Source organism: Lissotriton vulgaris, chromosome 4_1 (genome assembly GCF_964263255.1).
Source record: "Lissotriton vulgaris chromosome 4_1, aLisVul1.2, whole genome shotgun sequence".
Taxonomy (NCBI): Eukaryota; Metazoa; Chordata; class Amphibia; order Caudata; family Salamandridae; genus Lissotriton; species Lissotriton vulgaris.
In genome coordinates this window covers 921,099,781-921,125,945 of record NC_141691.1, presented here as the reverse complement: position 1 = coordinate 921,125,945, position 26,165 = coordinate 921,099,781, and the positions used below count along the sequence as shown (strand labels likewise).

General features: G+C 45.6%; 1 protein-coding gene across 1 annotated transcript in view; it reads right to left on the bottom strand.

Moving 5' to 3' along the window:
• Positions 1-26,165, bottom strand: part of SYCP2L (synaptonemal complex protein 2 like) — a 1,791,741-nt gene that overhangs the window by 443,322 nt on the left and 1,322,254 nt on the right. Inside the window, exon 32 of the mRNA XM_086966882.1 lies at positions 22,250-22,337. Coding sequence (XP_086823008.1) covers positions 22,250-22,337 — 88 coding nt within the window. The remainder of the gene's footprint in view (positions 1-22,249; positions 22,338-26,165) is intronic.

Sequence of the window (26,165 nt, the reverse complement as noted above, 5' to 3'; positions counted from 1 at the left end):
TAGAATAACAAAAGTAAAATGAACCAATGAAAAGTTTTATTAACAAGTCACATGACCTGTTATGCTTATGTTACGTGATGCGCGCCGCGCTCTGGATCGCTTCCGGGAAGCTGCGCCTTCGCACCGGAGTACTTCCGGGTGCGCTAACGCGGCGTGTCATATGACGCATTACGCGACAACGCAGGTCCAGAATATAGTCAAAATGTCTCCACCAACCAGCGGTCGGAACACAACCCCTTTCAGTAGTCCAAAAAGTTCTGTTAAATGACAACAGAAGGGACAGGCTACAAGAACCTTCAAAGAGGGGAGGGCAAGCTCTTCTCTACCTGTTCACGTTGGGGCTCCACCGGAACTTATAGTATTTGGGCGGGGTGGGTGGCGGAGCCGAGCTGTCTTGCAGTCATCATGGCGTCGAGCTCAGTTCATCTCACTAGTTTCGTATTTCTCATGAGGGGTTGTTCCTAATGTTTCTATTTTAGCGAGGTCAAAAAGAGATCCCATTAGTGGCCTACTGATTTTGCTCAATTCCTTTTGTTTTTTAAAACGATTTTCACTATCTGCAAAGACTAAACAGAGGATTGTGACTCTGTGCTTGTTTGTTATTAGAGAATGAAGCGAAGAGATCCAATTCTAAAACAGTAAATGCTTGGATAACAATCAATCAAATGGAGAGAGAAGCAGGCACGACGGATTACAACGGGGGCAAAGGCCTGCGTTACCTACCCTTCACTCTCTGCAAAGAGAGAATACTCCTAAAAGAAAAAAGGGGGGGGGCAGCGTTCAAAGCACATCAGCGTGCATAGACACGAAAATGTTTTTATCTACCACGTACTTGACATTTTAAAGCTTTTCATATTTGCTATTAAAAAACCATTGAAATTCACTGAAAAAAACATAGGTTATAGACCATATATAGTTAGGAATTAGCATTTACAAAACCTTAATTTACTCGCACAAAACCATAGAAATTCGCATATATAGTTAGTTGCAATAACTATATATCGCGCACCCGCAATCCACTGCTGATGATGTCACATATTACATCATTCATGACATGGTCAGTGACATCACTGATGACATCACTGATGACATCTCAAATGACATCACTGATGACATCACTGATGACATCAATCATGTGATAATACGATTAACCTCTTCAGACTCTAATATAACCTTAGATACACTCAGAGTAAACAGACACTCACAGACTGTCACTCATCCATGGAGTTACTCATACACCTAGTCAGTCATGCAAAGAATCAATCACACCTCCATTTCCTCAACTATACAGTTATACACACCTTACTTATTCAAACATATTCTAACACATATTTACTCTCTTATACAATCACTGATACAAGTTCACAATGATCCATACAGCCACTCACACATTCACTGGCTCTTATGCACAGTTATTTATATATGTGAACTCTCATATGTTCTTTGTTTTACATATGTACTTACTTTGACATGTAGCATTGAGATATCCATTCACTCACCAATACACTCATGCACACAGTCAACCACCCATACAGCTGTTTCCACATGCAGTTTTGAACCCATACATCTAGTGAATCAACTGTTCATACATCTATGCACAGAGTCACACACCTCCCAGACACCCACACACACACACTCACTCTCCCATACAAATACTTGGGCAACCAATCAATAACCCATATAGTTACTCATATAAGTACTGATCAACACATGTAGCATCTTACACAACAACAGACATACTGATGCACACATTCAGACAGTTTAGTCACTAACCCATGCACTCAGTGAGACACATTTAATCATTTACTCATACAGTCAGTCATGCACCTACTAAATCCTTCATCCAGACACTTATACATCCACTCATTCTTCAATATGTAAGACATATTTTGACTTTACAGAAACTTACAGTCACTGGATGATGTCATCAGTGATGTCATCAGTGATGTCACTGACCATGTCATGAATGATGTAATATGTGACATCGCCAGCAGTGGATTGCGGGTGCGCGATATATAGTTATTGCAACTAACTATATATGCGAATTTCTATGGTTTTGTGCGAGTAAATTAAGGTTTTGTAAATGCTAATTCCTAACTATACATGGTCTATAACCTATGGTTTTTTCAGTGAATATATATATATATATATAAGCAATTGCAGCCTAATAAACACCAGAGCTTAATCATTCTGTAAAGAATTTCCACCATACATGAATAACATGCATTAGATACATGAGAAACAACAACAAAGTTTGTTTAGAAACTGTTTTAAAGCTTAGAAAGCAGTAGAAATTCTCATAAAACACTGAAAGCATAGAAAGCTCCCAGGCTGCATTGCAAATACACAGTCTAAAAAGACTGAAAAGCTAACCTGTAGCTGTATAGCAATAAACTGACACCGTGCCTTTAATGCACTCATGACCCCCAGCTTCCCATCATGCCTCAGGGGTGACAGTTAGGTCAGTTGTTCTTTGCGGAGACTGAAAAAAACATTGAACAAGAAGGTTAACAATCTCCAAATTAAAATAGTCCTTTGCCCGGGGAGGCGGGAGGGTTGCTTATTACTTTGATGAGGATACCCCTGGAAGAGAACTAGGATTACAGGTAAGTAACTAATCCTTAGTCAAGCATTAGAATAGAATAGCGAGCCTCACCTCATCTCCCTGTGGGCAAAGGAGAACACAGAAATCGTGATAAGTAAGCCTAGTAAAAAACCAAGCCAGGATAGAGGAAATCCCTATACAAACAGATTTCTCAAGGAGGCCTGGCATACTTGAGCATCAGCCCTGGAATCAGATTATAGGCAGTAGTGCCTCGTAAAAGTATGAACTGATTTCCAGGTTGCGGCCTTGCAAATTTCTGACATAGGGACGTCATGCAAGAATGCAAAAGTGTCCGCTTTCCCCCTGGTGGAATGTGCCTTAGGAGGTAAAGGTAAGGGTCTTTTTGCCAGCTGGTAAGCTAAGGTAATGCATGAAACAATCCATCTCGAAATGGATCTCTTAGCGGCTGGGAAGCCTGTTCTCATGGCGCCATGATTAACAAACAGTTGATCTGTCTTCCTTATTCCCTTGGTACTTTGTAAGTAGAACTTAAGCACCCTCTTAAGGTCTAAGGAATGAAGTGACCGCTCAGCTGGGGTCACTGGATCAGGGAAGAAAGATGGCAGGGAAATGGACTGATTGATGTGAAAATCAGACACCACCTTAGAGAGAAAAGAAGGATGCGCCCTTAAGACTACTCTGTAATGGTGGAAAACAGTGTAAGGCTCATTGGTACACAATGCCTGGATCTCGCTTACTGTGCGCGCTGAAGTAATCGCTACCAGAAAAGCGGCCTTCCAAGACAAATGCTGCATGGAAGCTCTGTGGATTGGTTCAAAAGGAGGGCCCATCAACTTTTATAACACCAGGTTTAACTCCCACGGAGGAGAAGGGTTTCGAACAGGGGGATACACTTTCTTTAACCCTGTAATTAGTCCTTGACCACCTGCATCTGGAAAATGAGGCGATTTCCTGTACGCCGTAATGGCAGACAAATGCACCCTGATAGAACCAGATCTTGCTAGATACAGAAGGTAAGGGAGGATGGCATCCTCCTGCCCCTTCGTAGGATCAGAGTGATGCGCTTTACACCAAAGAAAAAACCTCTTCCCCTAAAACGCGTATGACGTTCTTGTGGAGGATCTTTTTGCTTCTTTTAAAATATGCATACACTCAGGACTAAGATTTAAATGTACGTATTGCAGGACCTCAGTAGCCATGCTGTCAAGTTCAGCGAGGGAAAGTTGGGATGAAGAATCCGCCCTCCCATCTTCGTCAGCAGGTCCGGCCTGCAAAGTAGTCTCCTGTGTGGAAGTACCAACAGATGTAGAAGGTCCGGGTACAACCACTGCCGTGGCCAGTCTGGAGCTATCAGGATCATGGTCATGCTGGATCTGAGTAGCTTGGACACCACCTTCGGGATCAGGGGCAGAGGAGGAAAGGCCTAGGCAAATGTCCCTGGCCAGTCCATCAAAAGAGCATTCCCCTCGTCCCTGGATGGTGGAATATGGACGCGAAGGCGTGGCATTCTGTGTTTTAGATCTATTTCCAGACGACTCCAACGATGGAAAAGGTCCGCCACCACCTCGTCGTGTAGCACCCAGTCTGGCTGATCTTCGAAGTGCCTGCTGAGTGCGTCTGCCTTGACATTTAGCTCTCCTGGAAGATGCACCGCCACCACCGAGAGGTTCCGGGCAAGGAGCCAGTGCCAGATCGCTTGTGACTCCAGGGAGAGAGGATGCGACGAGTTCCACCCTGCTTGTTCAGGTAAAACATGGTCGTCATGTTGTCTGTCTGGACCATGACTGAATCGGACTTGATTGCAGGCAGGAAAGATTTCAGAGCCAGATGGACTGCTCGTAGCTCCAGCATGTTGATGTGGTAGGTCTGTTCTTTTGCCGACCACCGTCCCTGAATCTGAAGGCACCCCATGTGTGCCCTCCAGCCTTGCAGAGACGCGTCTGTCACCACTGATTGCACTGGTAGTGGCTGGTGAAAAAGGACTCCCACCATCAGATTCCGCTGCTGAGTCCACCATGAGAGGGAAGATCTCGCCGCCTGGGAGAGAGAGATCTGATCCTCCCAGCGACCTGACGACTGATCCCACTGGTCCTCCAGAGTCTGCTGCAAAGGACACATCCTCAGCCTGGCGTTGGGAATAAGCAAGATGCAGGATGCCATCGACCCTAGCAGGGATGCCACCTGCCGGACTGTTGGATTCTGCACCTGGAGCAGAAGCCTGCACCTCTGTCTCATGGAAGAAAGTCTCTCCTTCAAAGGATATGCTCTTCCCACGCTTGTGTCCAGAACGGAGCCGAGGTAGTGGATGGACTAGGTGGGCTGCTGCACTGACTTTTCCATATTGACATGTAGCCCGAGGTCGTGCAGCTGTTTCAGACAAAACTGGAAGTCGTGCCTCACTTGCAGTGGGGATGGACGTTTCAGCAGCCAGTTGTCCAAGTATGGTTAGACTAAGAGACCTTTTCTGTGAAGAAAAGGTGCCACCACTGCCATGCATTTGGTGAAGACGCGCAGAGCCGACTTCAGTCCAAAGGGCAGGACCGTGTACTGATAATGTTTGTGGCCGACCACAAACCGCAGGTACTTCCGATGACGCTTTGCAATGGAAATGTGGAAGTACGCATCTTGAAGGTCCACCGAACACATCCAATTGCCTACTTGCAGATGTGGACATATTTGGTGAAGGGACAACATGCAAAACTTCTCCTTGATTATGAGTTTATTCAGAAGTCGAAGGTCCAGGATTGGTGGAAACTTGCCCTCCTGATCTTTTTTGGGGACGAGAAAATACCTGGAGTAAACTCCTCTTCCTTTGAGAGGGCGGAACCTCCTCTATAGCCTGCTTTTGGAGAAGAGCTCTCACCTCTTTTCGAAGCAGCTTTAACTGATGAGGACAAGACTTTTTTGGTGGAATGTCCTTTGGAAGCGCACGTAAAATTAGCGCATATCCATTACGTAGTATATTCAGCCCCCAGCGATCTCCTGTGATGCTGGCCCACTCTGCTAGATGTTGATAAGCACTTCCTCCCACTGGAGTGGGCAACGGAGGCAGAGGAAGCCACTGTTCATGACTTTCCACCTCTCATCGTGGTAGAGGGCTGCTGCTGGTGACCACCTCTAACTCGGTTAGAATTTCCTCCTCAAAACTGGGACTTGCCCTGATTTTTGTTCTGGGACCACTGAGGGGGTTGAACCCTCTGTTGAGCCCCCTTGCGCTGGTTGGTCTTGTATTGGTGCTTGAGCTCCTTTTTCTTCTCCAAGCCAACCGCTTTGAGAGTGTCCAGCTCGGTTTTCATTCTACTCATCTCACCGTCAGTGAGGGAGCCGAAGAGAGAGGAACCAGAGAATGGAAGGTTCAAGATGCATTGTTCTGCATCTGGTTTGAGGCCTGTCAAGCGCAACCAAGACGACCTTCTGGTGCATATCCCATGCGCATACGAATGTGCCAAAGGCACTGCGCCGTCCGCCGATATGCTAACCATCTGGTTAGCCACCAGACATCCTTGTGTCAGTGTCTCTTCAAAGTCTTTCTGATCTTCTTTTGGCAGTTTGGATTTGAAGCGCTCCATGGAATCCGACAAGGCTCTATCATATCTGCCTAAAAGTGCAGCCGCACTGGAGACCTTCAGTGTAGTAGCGGCAGAGTTGCAGACCTTGCGACCCCACGAGTCCTGGGATCTGCTGTCCTTGAATGGAGGGACTGAAGAAGTAGCAGTGACTGCATATGTCTTAGTTGCTGCTGCTACGATCACCGAGTCTGCAGGAGGATCAGTCTTAACAAAGACCGGGTCAGAGGTAGCTGCCTTGTATTTCTTCTGGATGTGAGCCGGCACCGCCTTAATGGTCCCTGGAGACGAGAATAGGTCCATGACAGGTTCAATAATCCCTGAAACCAATGGAAGAAAGGGACGAGACCCAGACTTCTAGTAAAGTGTCTCAAAAATCACTGTCGTGGTGACCTGGGGAACAGACATGCAATGTTGAGCTTTTGAGCTCCCCTCTGCAGGACATCATGGTACGTGTTAATGTCATCAATCAGTGAGACCCTAGAGATAGGGCTTTTAAGAGGAGACCTGTGCATAGGACTGATGTACTCCTGCATCCACCTCGTAGCCCCTGAATCTCACCAGTGATGTAATGGCATATTCCAGCTCGGGGACAACCGCAGCTCAGCAGGAGAAGAATCCGTCCGTCGCAAAGGTGAAATGCGTGCAGGGTTACTGGCCTCTGGAGAGGCTGACCTTGAGGAAGCTCACCTGGACGAATGCAAGGAGGAGTGGCGGGACGCTGACTTCGTCACCAGAATCACTGATCCTTCTCTGGATCTCTCTGAAGCAGGTCTTGACATCGGTCGGGAGTCTTTCAACGTCGATCCAGCATGCTTCCTCGATCCTTGTCGCCTCGATGTCGAGTGCTCTTTCGACGTCGACTGCCTCGACGGTGAGCGATGCCGGCGAGTGCAGCCGATGACAGAACATGGCTCTCTCTTGACGCTGAACGTCGCTGGGACGACGGCGGAACAGCCAATCTCGACGTTGAGGGTCTACGCGATGACGGTGGAGGGGTATTTGGCACCCTCGATGCCGAACACCGACGAGATGACACGACGACGGAGATCTCATCCTCGACGCCGATCGACGCCTCGTTGTCGACTGCATAGGAATCTTGGCTCTCGGCGTTGATCGCTGTATGCGACGACGGAGGTGAGCCTATTCTTGACGCCAAATGTGGTGTCGCCGACGTCCTGCTCCTCTACGCCGAAACATCGCCAGGTTGACGTCAGCGGAGGACTCTTGATCCTCGATGCCGAATGTCGACGGGTTGATGTCGGCGGAGGGGTTGCAGTCCTCAACGCCGATCGTCGCCGAGTTGACGACGGCAGAGGGTCTTTGAATTCTCGACGTAGACGATGTACCTGAATCTCCTCTTCTCGACGGCGAGCCCGCCGTCGAAGGTCTTTTTTTAGATAAATGATCCACCGGTAGATCTTTCCACAGCGCCGAGCCCGACGCTGAAGCTGAAGGGCGTGCAGTCTTGTCCTTAAAAGGGGGTTCTAGTCCTCTTGGAGGCCTTCTTTACCGGAGCCCTTCCTCTGGATGACCTATGAGCCAGGCCATAGATGCAAACTCTCTCCATGTCCTTCAGAGTTCTTCCCGACAGGGTTTTGCAGTGAGGACAGGTCCTTGGATCATGTTCTTCAGGTAGACAAAGTATACAGACTTCATGGTTGTCTGTCTAGGCCTTTTTACCACAAGAAGGGCAGGCATCAAAAAGAGAAGGCATTTTAAGGAGAAAATGCCAAAAAAACTGTCAATAAAAGACAGATTCTTACTTGACAAGATGTAAACCGTCGAAGTAAGTCAAAAAAGTTGTGAAAATTAAGTGAATTTCTGACAGAAATCAGAAATGAGTGGAGCTGTGTCACCAGGATCCTTCTTGAAGGAGCCAGAAAGAACAACTGACCTAACTGTCACCCCTGAGGGATGATGGGAAGCTGGGGGTAATGAGTGCCTTAAAGGAACAGTGTCAGTTTATTGCTTTACAGCTACAGGTTAGCTTTTCAGTCTTTTTAGACTGTGTATTTGCAATGCAGCCTGGGAGCTTTCTATGCTTTCGGTGCTTTATGAGAATTTCTACTGCTTTCTAAGCATTAAAACAGTTTCTAAACAAACTTTGTTGTTGTTTCTCATGTTTCTAATGCGTGTTATTCATGTATGGTGGAAATTCTTTACAGCATGAGTCAGCTCTGGTGTTTATTAGGCTGCAACTGCTTATTTTGAAATATATATATGGTTATATATATGTGGGGCACATATAATATAGTGTTTCCAGGGTCCCGTGCATGGGTGGGAATATTCTAATGCTTATGACTATTGATGAGGATCCCCTGGAAGAGAACCTCTAATATTCAGACTTGGGCTAGGAGTTTGTGCTAGTGCCTGGATACCTTCGGATTTAGATATGCTACAAAATAACTTTACTTTGGTACTTTGTCAAAGTGTGAAAAGACAGCGATATATGATGCTACGTTGTGCATTGACTTCAGTTCTCCTAGTTTATTTCCAAGCCCTCAAAAGCAAAGACAGAAGTAATAATTAATAGATGGCAATGTATAGAGCAGCATACCTAGCTGCAACCTCACTATCAACAAACCACAAGACTTCTCAAAACGTGGAGGAGGGTAGGCAGTAAGGACTCTGCAAGAACAGAGTATCCACCAGAAAGTTTGTTACCAAAGTAAGTAATTTGTTCCTCTGAAGAATACATCTTTCCAGAGAACTCTCAACTTTTTAAACAATACCTAAGCAGTGCCACAAATTGCTAAGTCTCAGGAGAGAATTATACAAAACGTTTTCAACATGAAACTGGTGAAATGATCTTCCCTGCAAATCTGTGAGTCAATGCATGCACTAGCACCTAGTGATGGTGTTGAGTGAAGCCTAAGTCACAGCCTGAAAGGTGTATTGAAGTGAAACCACCAAGGACAATGCAGGGGAAGCAACTTTCGTCATTGTTGAATTATGCTGATGTCTCTGAGCTCTTATCAACTTGTCCAGCCGGAACTTGTGGTCTTATTGACTGTTTTGCCCTTCTTGCATCCCTCAAAGCTGAGGAACACCTGCCATTCCCAGGTTGTTGCCCAGCCGTGCTGATGCAGAAGGTCAAAACCATATGCAGGTCCAAGCGATGCAGCCTCTCTGCCATTTTAGTAGGATGTTGGAGGAGGAAATACACTGGGGAGGGTAATTGATTGACCAAACTAAATGGCCAAACCACCTTAGAAAGAAAGGAGGCCCACGTTTGAGGCACCAGCTTGTTCAGGAAGGAAAAGAAAGAACAGTCTGAACTTACGATCTCGGTTCATTTATCAGCCAAACCAAGGTGAAAACAGTGAGAAGACAGTCTTGTCACTTGCCTCTGTTTGATTAAATTGAAATTATGGCTGCCCAATTTCAACTATGCTGCATCACTTTTTGACTCCTTTACTGCCCCTGGGGTCTATAGAAAATGTCAGGGCAAAGTAAGTGAACTTTGTCCTCCTTTTAGTCTTAAACTGCTTCGTTTTCTTTCTCTGAGGTGACTTCAATATCCCGGCCAATCTTGCCCACAAACTGATTTAACAATCATATCGGAACTTGCACCGCTATCAGTCTAACTCAATGAACTACCACTCCTGCACATTGCAACACAATATACCTCCTATTTGCCACCCTGAGCATAGTATATTTTGGCTAAGCTATCCCTATGTATGCACTGATCATATCTTAGCTTCGATTTTTAGCACTACAAACCCCTATGTCAGATCAACCACACACTTCGCAGGAAATGGAAGAAGGTCACTTCATCCAATCTTACTGCAACTCTGAAGAACCCTACCATGGTTTCCCTTCATCTTCATTGTGCCATTAAACAGTTTAATGACTGGAATTGTAATGCCGTAGACGGCATTGCACCATTACCCAATTTCAACCTAATATGACCAGAGCTGAAGAATCCTGGTTCAATCACCGGCTCATGGCCCTTAAAAAAGCTTGCAAAAAATGCAATCAAAAGAGGCAAGCAAACAACCAGCTCTTTAAACTATATTATCTCCAGGCCAGAAGAGCCTACAAAGCCGCTATTCAGATAACTTTCTTCACTTTATTTGCTCACCAAATCTCTTCTGCAAAAAAATGCCACCAAAGAAACTTTTTAAATAATTTCGGAGTTAGTCAACCCCAAGTGTCTCATTGCATAAATAATCGCCTCACAGTCTTTAGATGACAAATTGACAACGCTCTAGAACTCCTTTCCTACCACTGGCGGTGTCTCCTGCTGTTGTGCTGAGGGATTCTCTTCTCTTTCATACCCTGTATTACAGATTCTGTGCTTACCAACATCTCATCCTCTGTAGTCTCAAAGCCTGAAACGTTTCTAGGCTAAGCTGTTCCAAACAGTGCTGACATATGTAACCAATCTTTGAGATCAGGAACTCATCCTCCCATGTGTAAACATACTATTGTCTCAAATTTCTTGCAAACAATCTCTTTATATTACTTGTCCCTTTACTAGCTAAGGACACCAAATTCACTGGCAACACCACATATATATTTTTTCTGGAACATACCCTCCTTCTCTCTGCCCAAGACCTTGTGAGGCCTTGTCATGGCACTGAATGTGTCCTCTAGAAGCACTTGAAGACATCCTCTGCTGCCAGGCTAGGAGAGATCAAGTTTCTCTGGTTCTCCTCGACCTCTCTGTTGCATTTAACACAGTCTCCCACCCCCTTCTAGTCTCTCATCTTGAAGAGGCTGGGGTGAGGGACAATACACTCCAATGGCACTTCGCTTTTCTCTCTGGCCATTATCAGGCTCTGTCTCTTTCTCCCTGGGAAGATCAGTCCGAAACAGAGTCCATCAGGGATCGGCCTTAGGCCCAACCCTTTCAGCCTTTAGCTCTTTTACACAGCTCATCCAAATGAATTTCTGTTTTCACCCTTTTGCTGTAAACAGAACTCTACATGAATAAAGCAACTTTCACTCTGTAGTTCGCACCTGAATGAGATGACACCAACTGAAGCTGATGTCCTAGAAAATGGAAATCCTAATGTTTGTCAATACCTCTCCATCTGCCCTGGAAATCTCATGGTGGCCCACTTGCATAGGCCCTATGCTGCTGCTTGACTCATACAGAGAGGAAGGGGTCCCAGTGTCTGTGTAAATTAATGTTGTGCATTCAAAACAAATAATAAGCAACACTAATTAGGTCCACATTGTTTTAATCACAACGAGACTAAGTATATCAAATATACACAAGAGTAAATCAATAAGTACAATTGGTTGTACGGTGCCCCAGGGTGGGAGGGAAAGGAAGTGGTGAGTGATCAGGTGAGGATAAGGTAGTGAGGTAACGTAAGTGACAGTAAAATCAATGAATCAAGAGGACTGTATTCGTGAGTCATATACAGTAAGGAAGACATATAGTTCATGAAAATTGGTTCAGGAGATCATACTTCACATTAAACAGTAAATGAAATTAGTAATGGCGTGAAGTTGATGGACCAATGGGCGGTTGTCGACGTTTCGACCCTCTAAGTAGTGCAAGGTTGTTCGTGCCCTTGCTGTGGGGTCTTCATCAGGACTGGAAAGAGGGGCATGCAACCTATTTGAATGTATAGAATGCAGAAATTGAGTTTTACGGTGGTGGAATTACTCTCATGGTAACCAGTTGGCGCACACTTAAGAAGGCAAGGCAATTAATCTAAAATTTGTCCTTTAGTGCTTATTAAATTAATTAGAGACTTGGGAATTACCTCGTGGTGAACTAATCGACATGCACTTAGATATAGACAGAATGGATCGAAGAATAAGATTAATTAGGTGGGAGGAACTCAAAGATTATGTTCTGAGGGACAAAAGGCGGTCACATTGGTGTACCAGAGCGTGTAGAGCTGAAAGCCAGCCCGGGGATGGCATCATGTGAAACACTAGTACGTGAAATCCAAAAAGGTACCTGAATATGTCATACAATATGTTGAGGTCTTAAGTCATCAGACACTTGGATCAAATCCAGATGATGGTAACTAAGGATAGAACAAGTGAATCGTGGTTTTAGTGGGTCACAGTTGACAATGTGTGGGCGTTGAATACCAACACAATGGAGGTAAATTAACAATGGACTTACCCCACGGTAATTATTGATGTCTGCACGTGGTGGCAGCAGATTGTAAATCAAGTGACTCTGGAGACTGAGGGCATAAGGGTGGAAAGAGCGCGATCAATACAAGTCTAGCAACTTAAGGTTACGACATGCTACTCAACAGGAAAACCAGTTGTTGGCTTACCCGGTGCTTGAAAATGCGTCGAGGACCGGCCATTAATCAGAGGTCCGGGAGTCCTGAAAGCAAAATCGGAAGGACATTACTCTTCTGGACTGCAAAATCGGGAGGACAATACTAGTCTGTCCGCAAAATGTGGGAGAGACCGCACACAGAACGTGCACACTAACTTACTTGCGAGCTGCAGAATCAATCATGCAACGGACGCCGCTCGGGTTCCGAATGGCGAACCGTTGTTCCTGTTTGTGCTATCACCATGGCGATAGTACCACGTGATGCCTGCATGCCTGCCGGACATAGAAAAAAGACTATGCAGGGACGCGGTCAGGCGGGGCAAAACCGGGACAAATTCGAAAACTGAAAATTTAAAAGGGATTTATTTCCAATTGGAAAAATTGTGATAGATGGAATGATTGATTAAGAAAAATAAGGACAAAATCGGGGGCCATGGAATTAGGACTCGACTGATGGCAGCCATTGCTGTTGATATACATACGATATACTACATCACATTTAAACTAGCACATGTCAATATGAAGGTATAAAGTAACCACATACACTTATGTAGATCAAGGACAGAAATATGCCCGGTCAGAGTTAATATTAAAAGCGAACAATGATTGGCAGAGTATGAGGATGGTGTACCTCCATCAGTGGGGTAAAGACCATTTCTTAACAGCTAACAACACTATTACCAATGACACACCTCTCACATGATGTGTAGGCCAGTACATTTTCAAGATAAGGTTTGTAGAAAGATACATGAAAATCTATGTTACCATGGCCTGAAATTACGTAAGCGTTGCTAATTGTGAAAAAGAGCTGTCATGCTCATTCAGACCGGTCTCGATTGAATCTAAGAAATATATCCATTGCAGTTCCCGTGTGTTGAGGATGCATGTGATGTTCCCACCCCGTGGTCCCAAAGTGGCTTTCTCTATTACCACCCATCTGAGGTTGTCCTGGGAATGGCCCGCAGCCTCAAAATGGTCTACTAAGGGAGCACCGGATACATGGCATCTGATCCTACTCATATGCTGGAGAATCCTTGATTTTATTTTCTGCTGTGTTTGACCAATGTAGATTTTGTCGCATGGGCAGGTTATGGCATAGATTACATTTGATGAGTTACAGTTGCTGTGTGTCTTGAGCTTGATTTTTTGTCGGGAGTATTGAAATTCCTTGGTCTGAATGGTAGTGTCGCAGGCTTTGCAGTGGCCGCACCTGGTGTGTCCAACCACAGGGGGTAAATCCCACAAGGAAGTGATAGTCTGCTCTTCTGGTGTTGGAAGTAGAGACCGTACTACGAAGTTCTGGATACTTTTAGCTGTCTTGAAAGCATGTAGAGGAGTTTGTGACTGATTGATGTCGTCCGAAATGAGCTGCCAGTGCTGATTGATTACACGCTTGATCTTATTGCTTTTTATGTTATACGTAGTAACACAGACAATTCTATCATTGGGTTGGTCACTTTTGTCTTTGACTGCGAGTAGTTCTTCTCTGGGGTAGTACCATGCACGTTTGCGTGATTTCCTTACCAGGCGTCTGGGGTAACCGTGTTGGAGTAATCGGTTAGCGAGATCTTCTGATTGTGTGAAGTAATTGTCTCTGCTGGAACAATTTCTGCGGATCTGTAAGAATTGTCCGAAGTTCAAGTTGTCACGGAGTGCCCTCGGGTGATGGCTAGTGTATTGCGGTAATGAATTTCTCTCTGCCGGCTTACGGTACAGTGTGGTGTGCAGTCTTCCTGATTCCTCATAGATGGTAATATCTAGGAAATTAATGGCATGGTTGTCCGATTGTATAGTAAATTTCAGGGATGTAGACTGATGATTTAGCCATGTGAAGAAGGTGGATAATCCCTCTTGGTTGCCATTCCAGATTAGCAGAATATCATCTATGTATCGCACCCAGAGACCCAACTGGTCTCTGAATGGATTCACATGATTGAGAACAGTATCTTCTTCGAAGGCCGCCATGTAGAGTATTGCCACATCTGGGGCAGAAGGGGCCCCCATGGCTACTCCTGAGGTTTGGAGATAGAATTTGTCCTTGAACAAGAAGAAATTCTTCGTCATCGCGATTCTTAACAATGCCACAATAAATTCAGATGGTACTTATACCGGAGCTGGTCGTTGTTGTAAGCACCGTGATATAACATTGAGCGCTTCTTGTTGTGGGATACATGTGTATAATGACACCACATCACATGTTGCTAGTCTTTGAAGATGGACGTCAAACGGTTGATTTTCGACTTTTTTGAGTTAACCCAAGCTGGTCTTGACCAGGGCTTCCTGACGGACAATGAGTTTCAATACCTCAATCAAAAACATCCAAGATTGGCTACAATCTACACCCTACCGAAGATACATAAAAGTATGGATACTCCCTCTGGCCGCCCCATAGTGTCTGGGTGCGGGTCCATTCTTGAGCCTCTTGGAAAGTACATTGATTTCTTTTTGAAACCTTTGGCTGAGTCTACCCGATCTTACCTCAGAGACACTATGCACACGATCAATATCGTCGAAAATCAACCGTTTGACGTCTATCTTCAAAGACTAGCAACATGTGATGTGGTGTCATTATACACATGTATCCCACAACAAGAAGCGCTCAATGTTATATCACGGTACTTACAACAACGACCAGCTCCGGTAAAAGTACCATCTGAATTTATTGTGGCATTGTTAAGAATCGCGATGACTAAGAATTTCTTCTTGTTCAAGAACAAATTCTATCTCCAAACCTCAGGAGTAGCCATGGGGGCCCCCTTTGCCCCAGATGTGGCAATACTCTACATGGCGGCCTTCGAAGAAGATACTGTTCTCAATCATGTGAATCCATTCAGAGACCAGTTGGGTCTCTGGGTGCGATACATAGATGATATTCTGCTAATCTGGAATGGCAACCAAGAGGGATTATCCACCTTCTTCACATGGCTAAATCATCAGTCTACATCCCTGAAATTTACTATACAATCGGACAACAATGCATTAATTTCCTAGATATTACAATCTATGAGGAATCAGGAAGACTGCACACCACACTGTACCGTAAGCCGGCAGAGAGAAATTCATTACTGCAATACACTGGCCATCACCCGAGGGCACTCCGTGACAACTTGCCCTTCGGACAATTCTTACGGATCCGCAGAAATTGTTCCAGCAGAGACAATTACTTCACACAATCAGAAGATCTCGCTAACCAATTACTCCAACGTGGTTACCCCAGACGCCTGGTTAAGAAATCACGCAAACGTGCCTGGTACTACCCCAGAGAAGAACTACTCGCAGTCAAAGACAAAAGTGACCAACCCAATGATAGAATTTTCTGTGTTACTACGTATAACACAAAAAGCAATAAGATCAAGCGTGTAATCAATCAGCACTGGCAGCTCATTTCGGACGACATCAATCAGTCACAAACTCCTCTACATGCCTTCAAGAAAGCTAAAAGTATCCAGAACTTTGTAGTAGGGTCTCTACTTCCAACACCAGAAGAGCAGACTATCACTTCCTTGTGGGATTTACCCCCTGTGGTTGGACACACCAGGTGCGGCCACTGCAAAGCCTGCGACACTACCATTCAGACCAAGGAATCTCAATACTCCCGACACAAAATCAAGCTCAAGACACATAGCAACTGTAACTCATCAAATGTAATCTATGCCATAACCTGCCCATGCGACAAAATCTACATTGGTCAAACACAGCAGAAAATAAAATCAAGGATTCTCCAGCATATGAGTAGGATCAGATGCCATGTATCAGGTGCTCCCTTAGTAGACCATTTTGAGGCTGCCGGCCATTCCCCGGACAACCTCAGATGGGTGGTAATAGAGAAAGCCACTTTGGGACCACAGGGTGGGAACATCACAGGCATCCTCAACACACGGGAACTGAAATGGATATATTTCTTAGATTCAATCGAGACAGGTCTGAATGAGCATGACAGCTCTTTTTCACAATTAGCAACGCTTACGTAATTTCAGGCCATGGTAACATAGATTTTCATGTATCTTTCTACAAACCTCATCTTGAAAATGTACTGGCCTACACCCTCATGTGAGAGGTGCGTCATTGGTAATAGTGTTGTTAGCTGTTAAGAAATGGTCTTTACCCCACTGATGGAGGTACACCATCCTCATACTCTGCCAATCATTGTTCGGTTTTAATATTAACTCTGACCGGGCATATTTCTGTCCTTGATCTACATAAGTGTATGTGGTTACTTTATACCTTCATATTGACATGTGCCAGTTTAAATGTGATGTAGTATATCGTATGTATATCAACAGCAATGCCTGCCATCAGTCGAGCCCTAATTCCATGGCCCCCGATTTTGTCCTTATTTTTCTTAATCAATCATTCCATCTATCACGATTTTTCCAATTGGAAATAAATCCCTTTTAAATTTTCAGTTTTCGAATTTGTCCCGGTTTTGCCCCGCCTGACCGCGTCCCTGCATAGTCTTTTTTCTATGTCCGGCAGGCATGCAGGCATCACGTGGTACTATCGCCATGGTGATAGCGCAAACAGGAACAACGGTTCGCCATTCCGAACCTGAGCGGCGTCTGTTGCATGATTGATTCTGCAGCTCGCAAGTAAGTTAGTGTGCACGTTCTGTGTGCAGTCTCTCACACATTTTGCGGACAGACTAGTATTGTCCTCCCGATTTTGCAGTCCAGAAGAGTAATGTCCTTCCGATTTTGCTTTCAGGACTCCCGGACCTCTGCTTAATGGCCGGTCCCCGACGCATTTTCAAGCACCGGGTAAGCCAACAACCGGTTTTCCTGTTGAGTAGCATGTCGTAACCTTAAGTTGCTAGACTTGTATTGATCGCGCTCTTTCCACCCTTATGCCCCCAGTCTCCAGAGTCACTTGATTTACAATCTGCTGCCACCACGTGCAGACATCGATAATTACCGTGGGGTAAGTCCATTGTTAATTTACCTCCATTGTGTTGGTATTCAACGCCCACACATTGTCAACTAAAACCCACGATTCACTTGTTCTATCCTTAGTTACCATCATCTGGATTTGATCCAAGTGTCTGATGACTTAAGACCTCAACATATTGTATGACATATTCAGGTACCTTTTTGGATTTCACGTACTAGTGTTTCACATGATGCCATCCCCGGGCTGGCTTCCAGCTCTACGCGCTCTGGTACACCAATGTGACCGCCTTTTGTCCCTCAGAACATCATCTTTGAGTTCCTCCCACCTAATTAATCTTATTCTTCGATCCATTCTGTCTATATCTAAGTGCATGTCGATTAGTTCACCATGAGGTAATTCCCAAGTCTCTAATAATTTAATAAGCACTAAAGGACAAATTTCAGATTAATTGCCTTGCCTTCTTAAGTGTGCGCCAACTGGTTACCATGAGAGTAATTCCACCACCGTAAAACTCAATTTCTGCATTCTATACATTCAAATAGGTTGCCTGCCCCTCTTTCCAGTCCTGATGAAGACCCCACAGCAAGGGCACGAACAACCCTGCACTACTTAGAGGGTCGAAACGTCGACAACCGCCCATTGGTCCATCAACTTCACGGCATTACTAACTTCATTTACTGTTTAATGTGAAGTATGATCTCCTGAACCAATTCTCATGAACTATATGTCATCCTTACTGTATATGACTCACAAATACAGTCCTCTTGATTCATTGATTTTACTGTCACTTACCTACCTTATCCTCACCTGATCACTCACCACTTCCTTTCCCTCCCACCCTGGGGCACCGTACAACCAATTGTACTTCTTGATTTACTCTTGTGTATATTTGATATACTTAGTCTCGTTGTGATTAAAACAATGTGGACCTAATTAGTGTTGCTTATTATTTGTTTTGAATGCACAACATTAATTTACACAGACACTGGGACCCCTTCCACTCAGTACTTATTGCACCCAGGTCCCAGTGACTATGTTTGGGTAAACCCCCCCGTACATACCCTGCTTGACTCATACAAGCAACCTGGGCATTACTTTAGACTTTCCTTCAGTACTCTAATTGCAAAATTCACATCAATCGTTACTCTTTCTTAAAAGCTTCCAGCACAATTCTTGTCTTCTTCTTGGGAGGCTGTCCTTGTGACTATCTTCAAGTCTAGACTACTGTAATTGCATCTACTTTCTTCTACCTCCTTTGCTGATCCATCAGTTACATGTTATCCTAAACATGGCTGCAGGTCTTGGTCTGAGATTCCCTTGTAATTTCCGTTCACATGGCGTTCCTCGACTGGGTACCCATCCAGAAGCACATCTCATAATAGGCCCTGTGCCAGACTGAGTTTATCACAACAAGGGACCCTTTTTTATTAGAAATGTTTTCACTGCTGTATTCCAGTCTGCAATCTATGTTCCCAGAGCCTACTTAAGCTTGCAATTCTTAAGATATGCCAAGCGTGCCTCAGAGGCCACACTTTTCATTCTGGTTTTCAAACTATGGAACTATCTTCCTTCTAGAATTTGCTGCATCTCCACAGACTTTCCTCTCAGCAAAGCCCTTAGGACCATGTCTACCTCCTCACTCCCCTGGCATCCTTTCCTTCTAGTTAGGCAATGCTAGAGCTAAGATCTCTCAATGAGGTTTCTTCTTTGTGCAATACCAAGCCACCTTTCATTCATTAGGAGCTAGAAAAAGCAGATGTACATGGGCTGAAAGAGTACTCTCATGAAAAAAGTTATAACCAATTTCAAATCCAACAGCAGTATTCTGAACAAAGAAAGGGGAAACAAATGGGTTAATCCTTTTGAACACCACATTATCACAAGTGATTTACACAATAAGAACTGGTCAGGCAAACACAGAAAACAGAATAAGACCCTCAGGTAATTGTTCAAACATGCCCAGAGCAATGCTTTACTGGGCTAAATAAAGTGCATACTGGAAAACATCAGACAGCTGAGCCTTAAGCATAGACAGTCTCTTCACCAGACCTAGACACAAAACATGACCAACAGCTGGAGTAAACTGTGTTGCGGCAGGGGCTGCATGCAGCAGTACTCAAGCCTACAACCTCAAAAAGTAAACCAGAAGCACTCAAGTTGCCCACTGATCTCTATGCATGAAGGTATCGAATGAGAAGTTTGGGGTGTAGCCTCTTGCCACCGAGCTGGGCCTGGATATCCTCACTGAGCAGAAAACAGAGCACCACAGACAGATTCAGCATTTGTTAGTACCAAACCCTCCTCACCCTTATCTGAAGTGAACCAGGATCAGCAGTGCAGGTATCTAGCTCACTTCCCTTAGAAAACGAGGAATACAGAGAAGGCATGAAAATGCATATTATACATTGTAATCTCACTTCATGTGGAACATGCCCATTAGTTTACCTTGCAATGAAAACTGAAACTGATACTTCCGCTACACTGTTAACAGGTCTAAATGAGGCCCCCTTGCTGGGTGAAGATCAATGAACCCACAACCGAAGAGAGATGCCATCCCCCACAAACATCTCATTCATGACTAAGCACCTCAAACTCAGTGCTTCCAGACAGTGAACTTGAGCCCATGCAGCTCTGCTGGCTGGCATTTCACATAGCAGCTGTGATGGCATGAAAGCTTTCATTGCCAACCAAATTGCTACCAATTTGAACAGGTAGACATAGTTCTTTTGTTCTGGGTAACCAATTAATGTAATCCCCTTGCAGTAAGGGTGACCTCCAGCCCCACCTGAGGTAGTAATAATCACACAATGACAACCACAAGTGAAGGGAAGAAGGGGTTTCCACAGGTCAAATGGTCCTGCAGCATCCTACACTGCAGGTCCTGGGATGCCTCCAGAGAGATCTGAATTCTGTCCAAAAGGTTTCCCCTAGTACTGAAGCTACTGAAAGTAGCAGAATCACTTAAGTCCTCATGGGCCATCGTGAATGCCAGAGCAGATGAATACAAGAGACCAGGAGGCCCAGCCACCACAGAACCATCAGTGCTGGAAGGAATGTTCCTAGCAGTAACAATGAGATTTCAACTTGAATGTCTTGGACACAGTACTAGGAGGATAGACCCTTAAAGCAATTGCACCTAGAACACCACAAATGAAAGGCAAACGCTAATTGGACTTGTGGGAGCTGACAGAAAACCACTAGAGCATAGAAATTGTACTCTGAAGATAATTTAACAGCAACTGGGATGAGCCTGCTTTAAACAGTCAGCCTCTGAGGCACATGAATACTTGTATACTGCACCTATGTAGACATGCCACACCACTGACAAGACCTTCATCGAGCCCAGAGAAGGTGAAGAGAACAACAACAATGGATAGTGAGCTTACCTCACTACAAATCAAAGATAACTCCTTTGGGACTGCAGGAATGAAACTTTAATTTACGCACAGTAAGTTTAGTGACACTGTCTAATCATCTCACTCTAAGGCCAACAGAACTTGAATAAGAGACAAGTTCCTGAAATGGCTGTCTAGCCCCAGAGCACCCAGAAATGATGATGAAATTTAAGCATAAGCAAGTCAAGATCAAGTAAGTGTGAGCGCATCATGTTTTGGCTAAGATTAAAGTGAATGCGCAATATCACTAAAAGGTCCTCTTTGAAACAGCACATCAATGGGATTCATTTGTAGCCACTGGAAAAGGGGGACAAAGCTTCTAGGTGTGCTGCCTAATACAGATGCCTGTGGCTAGGGACCTGACTATGAAGTCGGCTGCATCCAACCAGGGTCCTCTATGATTGATTGGCCGCATTATGACCATATTTAAACACCCACAAAAAATTTGGGTAGGTCGTTTGTCACCAGATGTGGCATTGCACTTGCGGCATGGGAGTAGTGTTCCAACACACAAGTAGAAATAGAGAAGTATGGCGACAAGCTCCCTGAGGATAAGACCCTTTTCCCACTGGCATCAATGCACTTGGACACAACCAGGAAGGGTGGATGGAAAGGAAAAGAGAGGTGCAGGGTGGGCTGAGAGGAAGCTGGGGGTCTCAAAGTCATGGCCTGTGAGACACTCAGCAACTTGGCCATTCACTTCAGGTGCTAAAAAGCATATGTTCCAAACTGTGAGTACCACTTCCATAGGTGGGCTCTTCAAAAGGAAGCACAGGCTCAGAGGAGCATGCACTGATTCAGTCCACAATTTAGCTTTGGACACATTGCTGAGGTGCTCAAACCTCCTTTTTAAGTCAGTCTAAATTTGTCAACTTCCTCAATGGGTGAGCCTGGACACTTTCATTCAAGTTTGAAGTAGGTGACCAGTAATGTGGGATTCTTCAGAGCAATATAAAGACCATCACCCGTGCAGGGTGAGGAGAGTCGATTGTTCACCTCAGAATCATTAGCCTGAGTGCGATGAACCATGGTGGTGATCGGGATGGTGACAGAATGTCAAGAGAATAGAGCCTCCACACAGGGAAATCTTTGAGCACGTGGAGAGACTGGCATCGAGGATCATTCTCAAAGCATGAGCTGACCTCACTTTTCTGAGAACAGTTGGACTGTCTAAGAAGAGCACAAGGAGAAGACTCCAGGGTTGGTGATGTGGAACCCAGTGCCAGCAATAGTGCCAGGGTTACGGATGAGAGCTCTGGTAGAGTCACAGAGGTAGCCCGCAGTGGCCAAGAGGTCTTCTGGCAGCTCCAAATGGGCAGACATAAAAGACAGAGATGGATCAATAGTAGAAGGTAACAAAGCCAGAAGGCTATGTGGGGTCAACAGGCATACCAGGGAGAGAGAGATGGTGTTCAGAAATGAGGCATTGAGAACCTGTATTTATAATGGACAAACATTTTGGGTAAATCTTAAATACAAACATGTATAAAAAAGTGCGCAAAGCAATCTATAGGATGTCATACAACTTACTTAATTTGCAAGTATTTAATTTTCTTCACACTTTACATACCTGGAAGCTCTTGATTGGATTCGTTAACTTTGTCTTGAAATGCAAATCCACTTTCATGAAGAGCTGTTGATGTTTTAAAAGACTGCTCCTTCCAAGAAAAAAAATAAAATCAATATTATTTGTCCATCATACAAATGGGTGCAACAATGACGGATACTGAAAATATCCTATTTATTTTGACTATTCCAGGACAAACAATTGAAAAAACACAACCAAACCATTCTGGCTACTACAAAATCCCTCTGCAACTGTTTAGAACAAGTTACTTACCTTCGTTAATGATGTATCTGTAAGAGACATATGTTCGATATAGATTCCTTACCTTGGAATTACCCCCAGGCATCAGACTGGATCTGGAGAATTCTTTTTTAGCAGTACCCCTGCGTGTCAGTAGGTGAGGTTGGTTGACTCCGCGTCCGTCGTTGGTGTCGTGGTTGACGGGCTGACATTTTGGTGGCTACTTAGATGCTGCCCTTGTGCGCAGACATCAGCTCTAACACGACTCTCCATGCCAGAAGCGCAGAGCCATGCAGAAAACTGACCACTGGTGCACATAACTAGGGCCCTGGAAGGGAGTCCCTATACCTAGAAGTCAGTTTGCAGAACAGGGAGGATTGGTTGGGTGGTAAGGAACCTATAACTAACATAGGTCTCTTACAGATGCATCGTTACCGAAGGTAAGTAACTTGTTCATCTGAAAGAGACTGTTAGTTATAGATTCCTTCCCTTAGAATAGATACCCCAGCAATGCCAACCCTGGAGGTAGGTCTGCAAACTAGGTTCACACAGGAAAATCTTGGAGACCAGAATGGCCAATATAGCTGTCTCTCCGGTAATGGCTATCGAGGCAATAATGTTTAGTGAACGTGTGCAGGGATGCCCACGTGGCCGCTTGACAGATGTCAATGAACGGAACTCCACATCCCAAGGCAGTAGTAGCTGCCATAACCCTGTTGGTGTGCACGCAGTCCCACTGAAGCTTCCTTTTTCACTATTGAATGGCAGATTTTAATACATAGGACAACCCATCGAGGGATGGTGCGTTTTTGCGGAGCCCAACCTTTCTTGGCACCCACATAGCCTGCAAAGAGTTGATAGTCCACCCGGAAATCTTTTGTGTGGTCTGAAAAGAAAGACCTCGCATGTTTTGGGGCCAGACGGTGGAGTCTCTCCTCCTCCTTGGACGGGCATGGAGGTGGGAAGAAGGTGGGCAAAGTGATGGTCTGTTCTATATGAAAGAGGTAACCACTTTTGGAAGAAAAGAGGGCCTCGTGCGAAGGACTACTTTGTCCGAATAAACAGCAACAAAAGTAGGTTTTGAGGACAGAGCTTGAAGCTAGCTCACTCACTCTGCAAGCAGAAGTGATGGTGCAAGGAAGGCAGTCTTCAGAGTAGGGAGTCTGATAGGGCAGTTATGAAGAGGCTCAAAAGGGAGCACCAATAAGGTACATCAAGACAAGATTCAAGTCCCACTAGGGCATTATGAAAGGAAAAGGAGGAAAGAGATGAGTAGTGCGCTTTAGAAATCGATTTACAATAGGGGACTTGAAAAGAGAAGGCTGATCAGGAAGGCGAAGAAAGGCAGATATGGCCGAAAGGGCAGAGCCCTGCTGGGCTAAAGAAAGGGGTACCTCCGAAAGGGGGGTAGAAAGGAGATAAACATTTTTTGCTGAAGAGACCTTGCACCACCTCCGAGTGAAGATTTCATTCATGATCCATCATACACTGATGGCTGAGATCATCTGCCCTGGCATTCAGAGAACCTGTCAGGTGTTGAACCCCCAAGGAAAGGCCCTGATGTTTCAGCCAGGTCCAAAGGCAAAGAGCCTCTTGACGTAGGGTCCACGACCCCACCCCGCCCGCTGTGTTGCAGTACCGCAGGATGGTGGTGTTTTCTGTGAACACCCGCACTACTCCTACTTTGATAGAGGGAAGGAATGCCTTCAGTGCAAGGTTGATGTGGAGGCCGGACTCTGCCGGAGACCAGAGTCCTCTGATCACCGCCTCTCCTATGTGGCCGCCCCATCACAGGAGTGAAGCATCGGTCACCACTTCCAGCTCTGGTTGGAGAAGGGAGAGGGATCTGCTGCTGACTCAATCTTGGTTCATTAACCACCATTGCAATGGACGTGTAGTCTCCTCCGAGATCTGGATGAAGTCGGAAAGATTGCCCAATGCTGCGCCCACTGGAACTTCAGGTCCCATTGGAGAGCCTGCATATGCCAGCTGGCATGATCCACCAGCAGGATGCAGAAGGCCATGAGGCCCAGCCGTCTCAAGGTCATTCTCACCCAAATCCGCAATATAGGCTGAAGCATCAGTATCGTTGTCCAAATATCCCGGACTCACTGTTCAGGAGGATAAGCCTGAAACTGAGCCGTATCCAGAGCTGCTCCGATGAAAAGGAGCTTCTGCGAGGGAGTCAGGTGTGACTTTGGCGCGTTGGTGGTGAACCCCAGAGAATGCAGGAGGTTTGCCGTAGTCTGGAGGTGGGCAACGGCAGCCTGGGTGAACTCACATTCAACAACCAGTCACCGAGACAGGGGAAGACTGGAACCCTTGATCCGCGTAAATGAGCTGCAACTACTGCCATCAACTTTATGAAAATCCGAGGGTGCTGGTAAGGCAAAAGGTGAGCATGGTGAATTAAAAATGCTTGTGGCCTACTGTGAACTGTAGGTAATGCCTGTGGGCTGGCAGGACTGAGATATGGAAATATGCGTCCTGCAAGTAGTACGCTACCATCCAGTCTCCGGGGTTGAGGGCAGACAGAAACTGAGCCAACCTGAGCATCTTGAACTTCTCCTTCCAGAGAAAGCACTTGAGGGCCCTGAGGTCTAAGATAGGACGCATGCCTTTGTCCTTCTTGGGTACCAGAAAGTAGTGGGAATAGCAACCACGACCTACTTTTGGCAGAGGGACCATTTTGATAGCTCCCTTGGCCAAGAGAGCTGCAACTTCACGGCAGAGAAGAGGCAAGTGATCCTCCGACATGAAATGGAAGGATGACGGCATGGAAGGAGCGGTAGTCTCAAAGGTGAGGGAGTCTCAAAGGGGAGGGAGTAGCCCCTTCGGACTATCTGCAAAACCCACCTGTCCGATGTGATGATGTGCTTGTGGGAGAAGTGATGGCGAATCCTGCCGCACACTGGTGTCCCTGAAAGGTTGAACTAGGAGGATTTGAAACTGCTGCAGGGTGGTTATTGGTGGACTGGCCTGCCCGTTGGCCCCCAGACTCGCGAGGTCGCTGGGCCCCACATCTGCGGCCACGCACAGGCTGGGCAGCTTGAGTGAATCGGTGGCTAGATTGGGCCGAATGTGGTGAGCCACCCGTTCTGTAGCAAGTAATGGGGAGAAGAACAGTCTGCGTGGGGTGAGTGGTCACCTCAAAGCCCAAGGAGCTGGCCGTAGACATAGAATCCTTAAAGCGCTCGAGCGCTGAGTCGGTCTTATCACCAAAAAGGCAAGGGCCATCAAAGGGCATGTCCAGGAAGGTGGATTAGACCTCCCCAGAAAAACCAGATGTCCTCACCAAGCGTAGCGCCTCCGGGCTACTGAGGTGGAAACTGTTCTGACCAGTGAGTGTACGATATCCAGCCCACATCCGATTTTTAATTTGGCTGAGTCTCTACCCTCTGCCACTGTATGGGTGACAGTTGCCCTACGGGCACTGTGGCAGCAGTTGCACAACTGTATCCCACACTGTATGGGTATAATGGCCCAAGAGGCATGCAATGTTCACAGAGCACAGCGCTAAGCTGGCGGAAGAAAATATCTTCCCAAGATGGTCAGCTTCTTGGGCTCCCTATCTGTGGGAGCAGTAGGGAATGGGCCCTTAGTGGTATAGTCTTGGACCACTAAGCTCTCGGGGAGTTTGCTGGGAGAGGAAAGGTGGGTCGCCCCGGCCAGGTGGTGG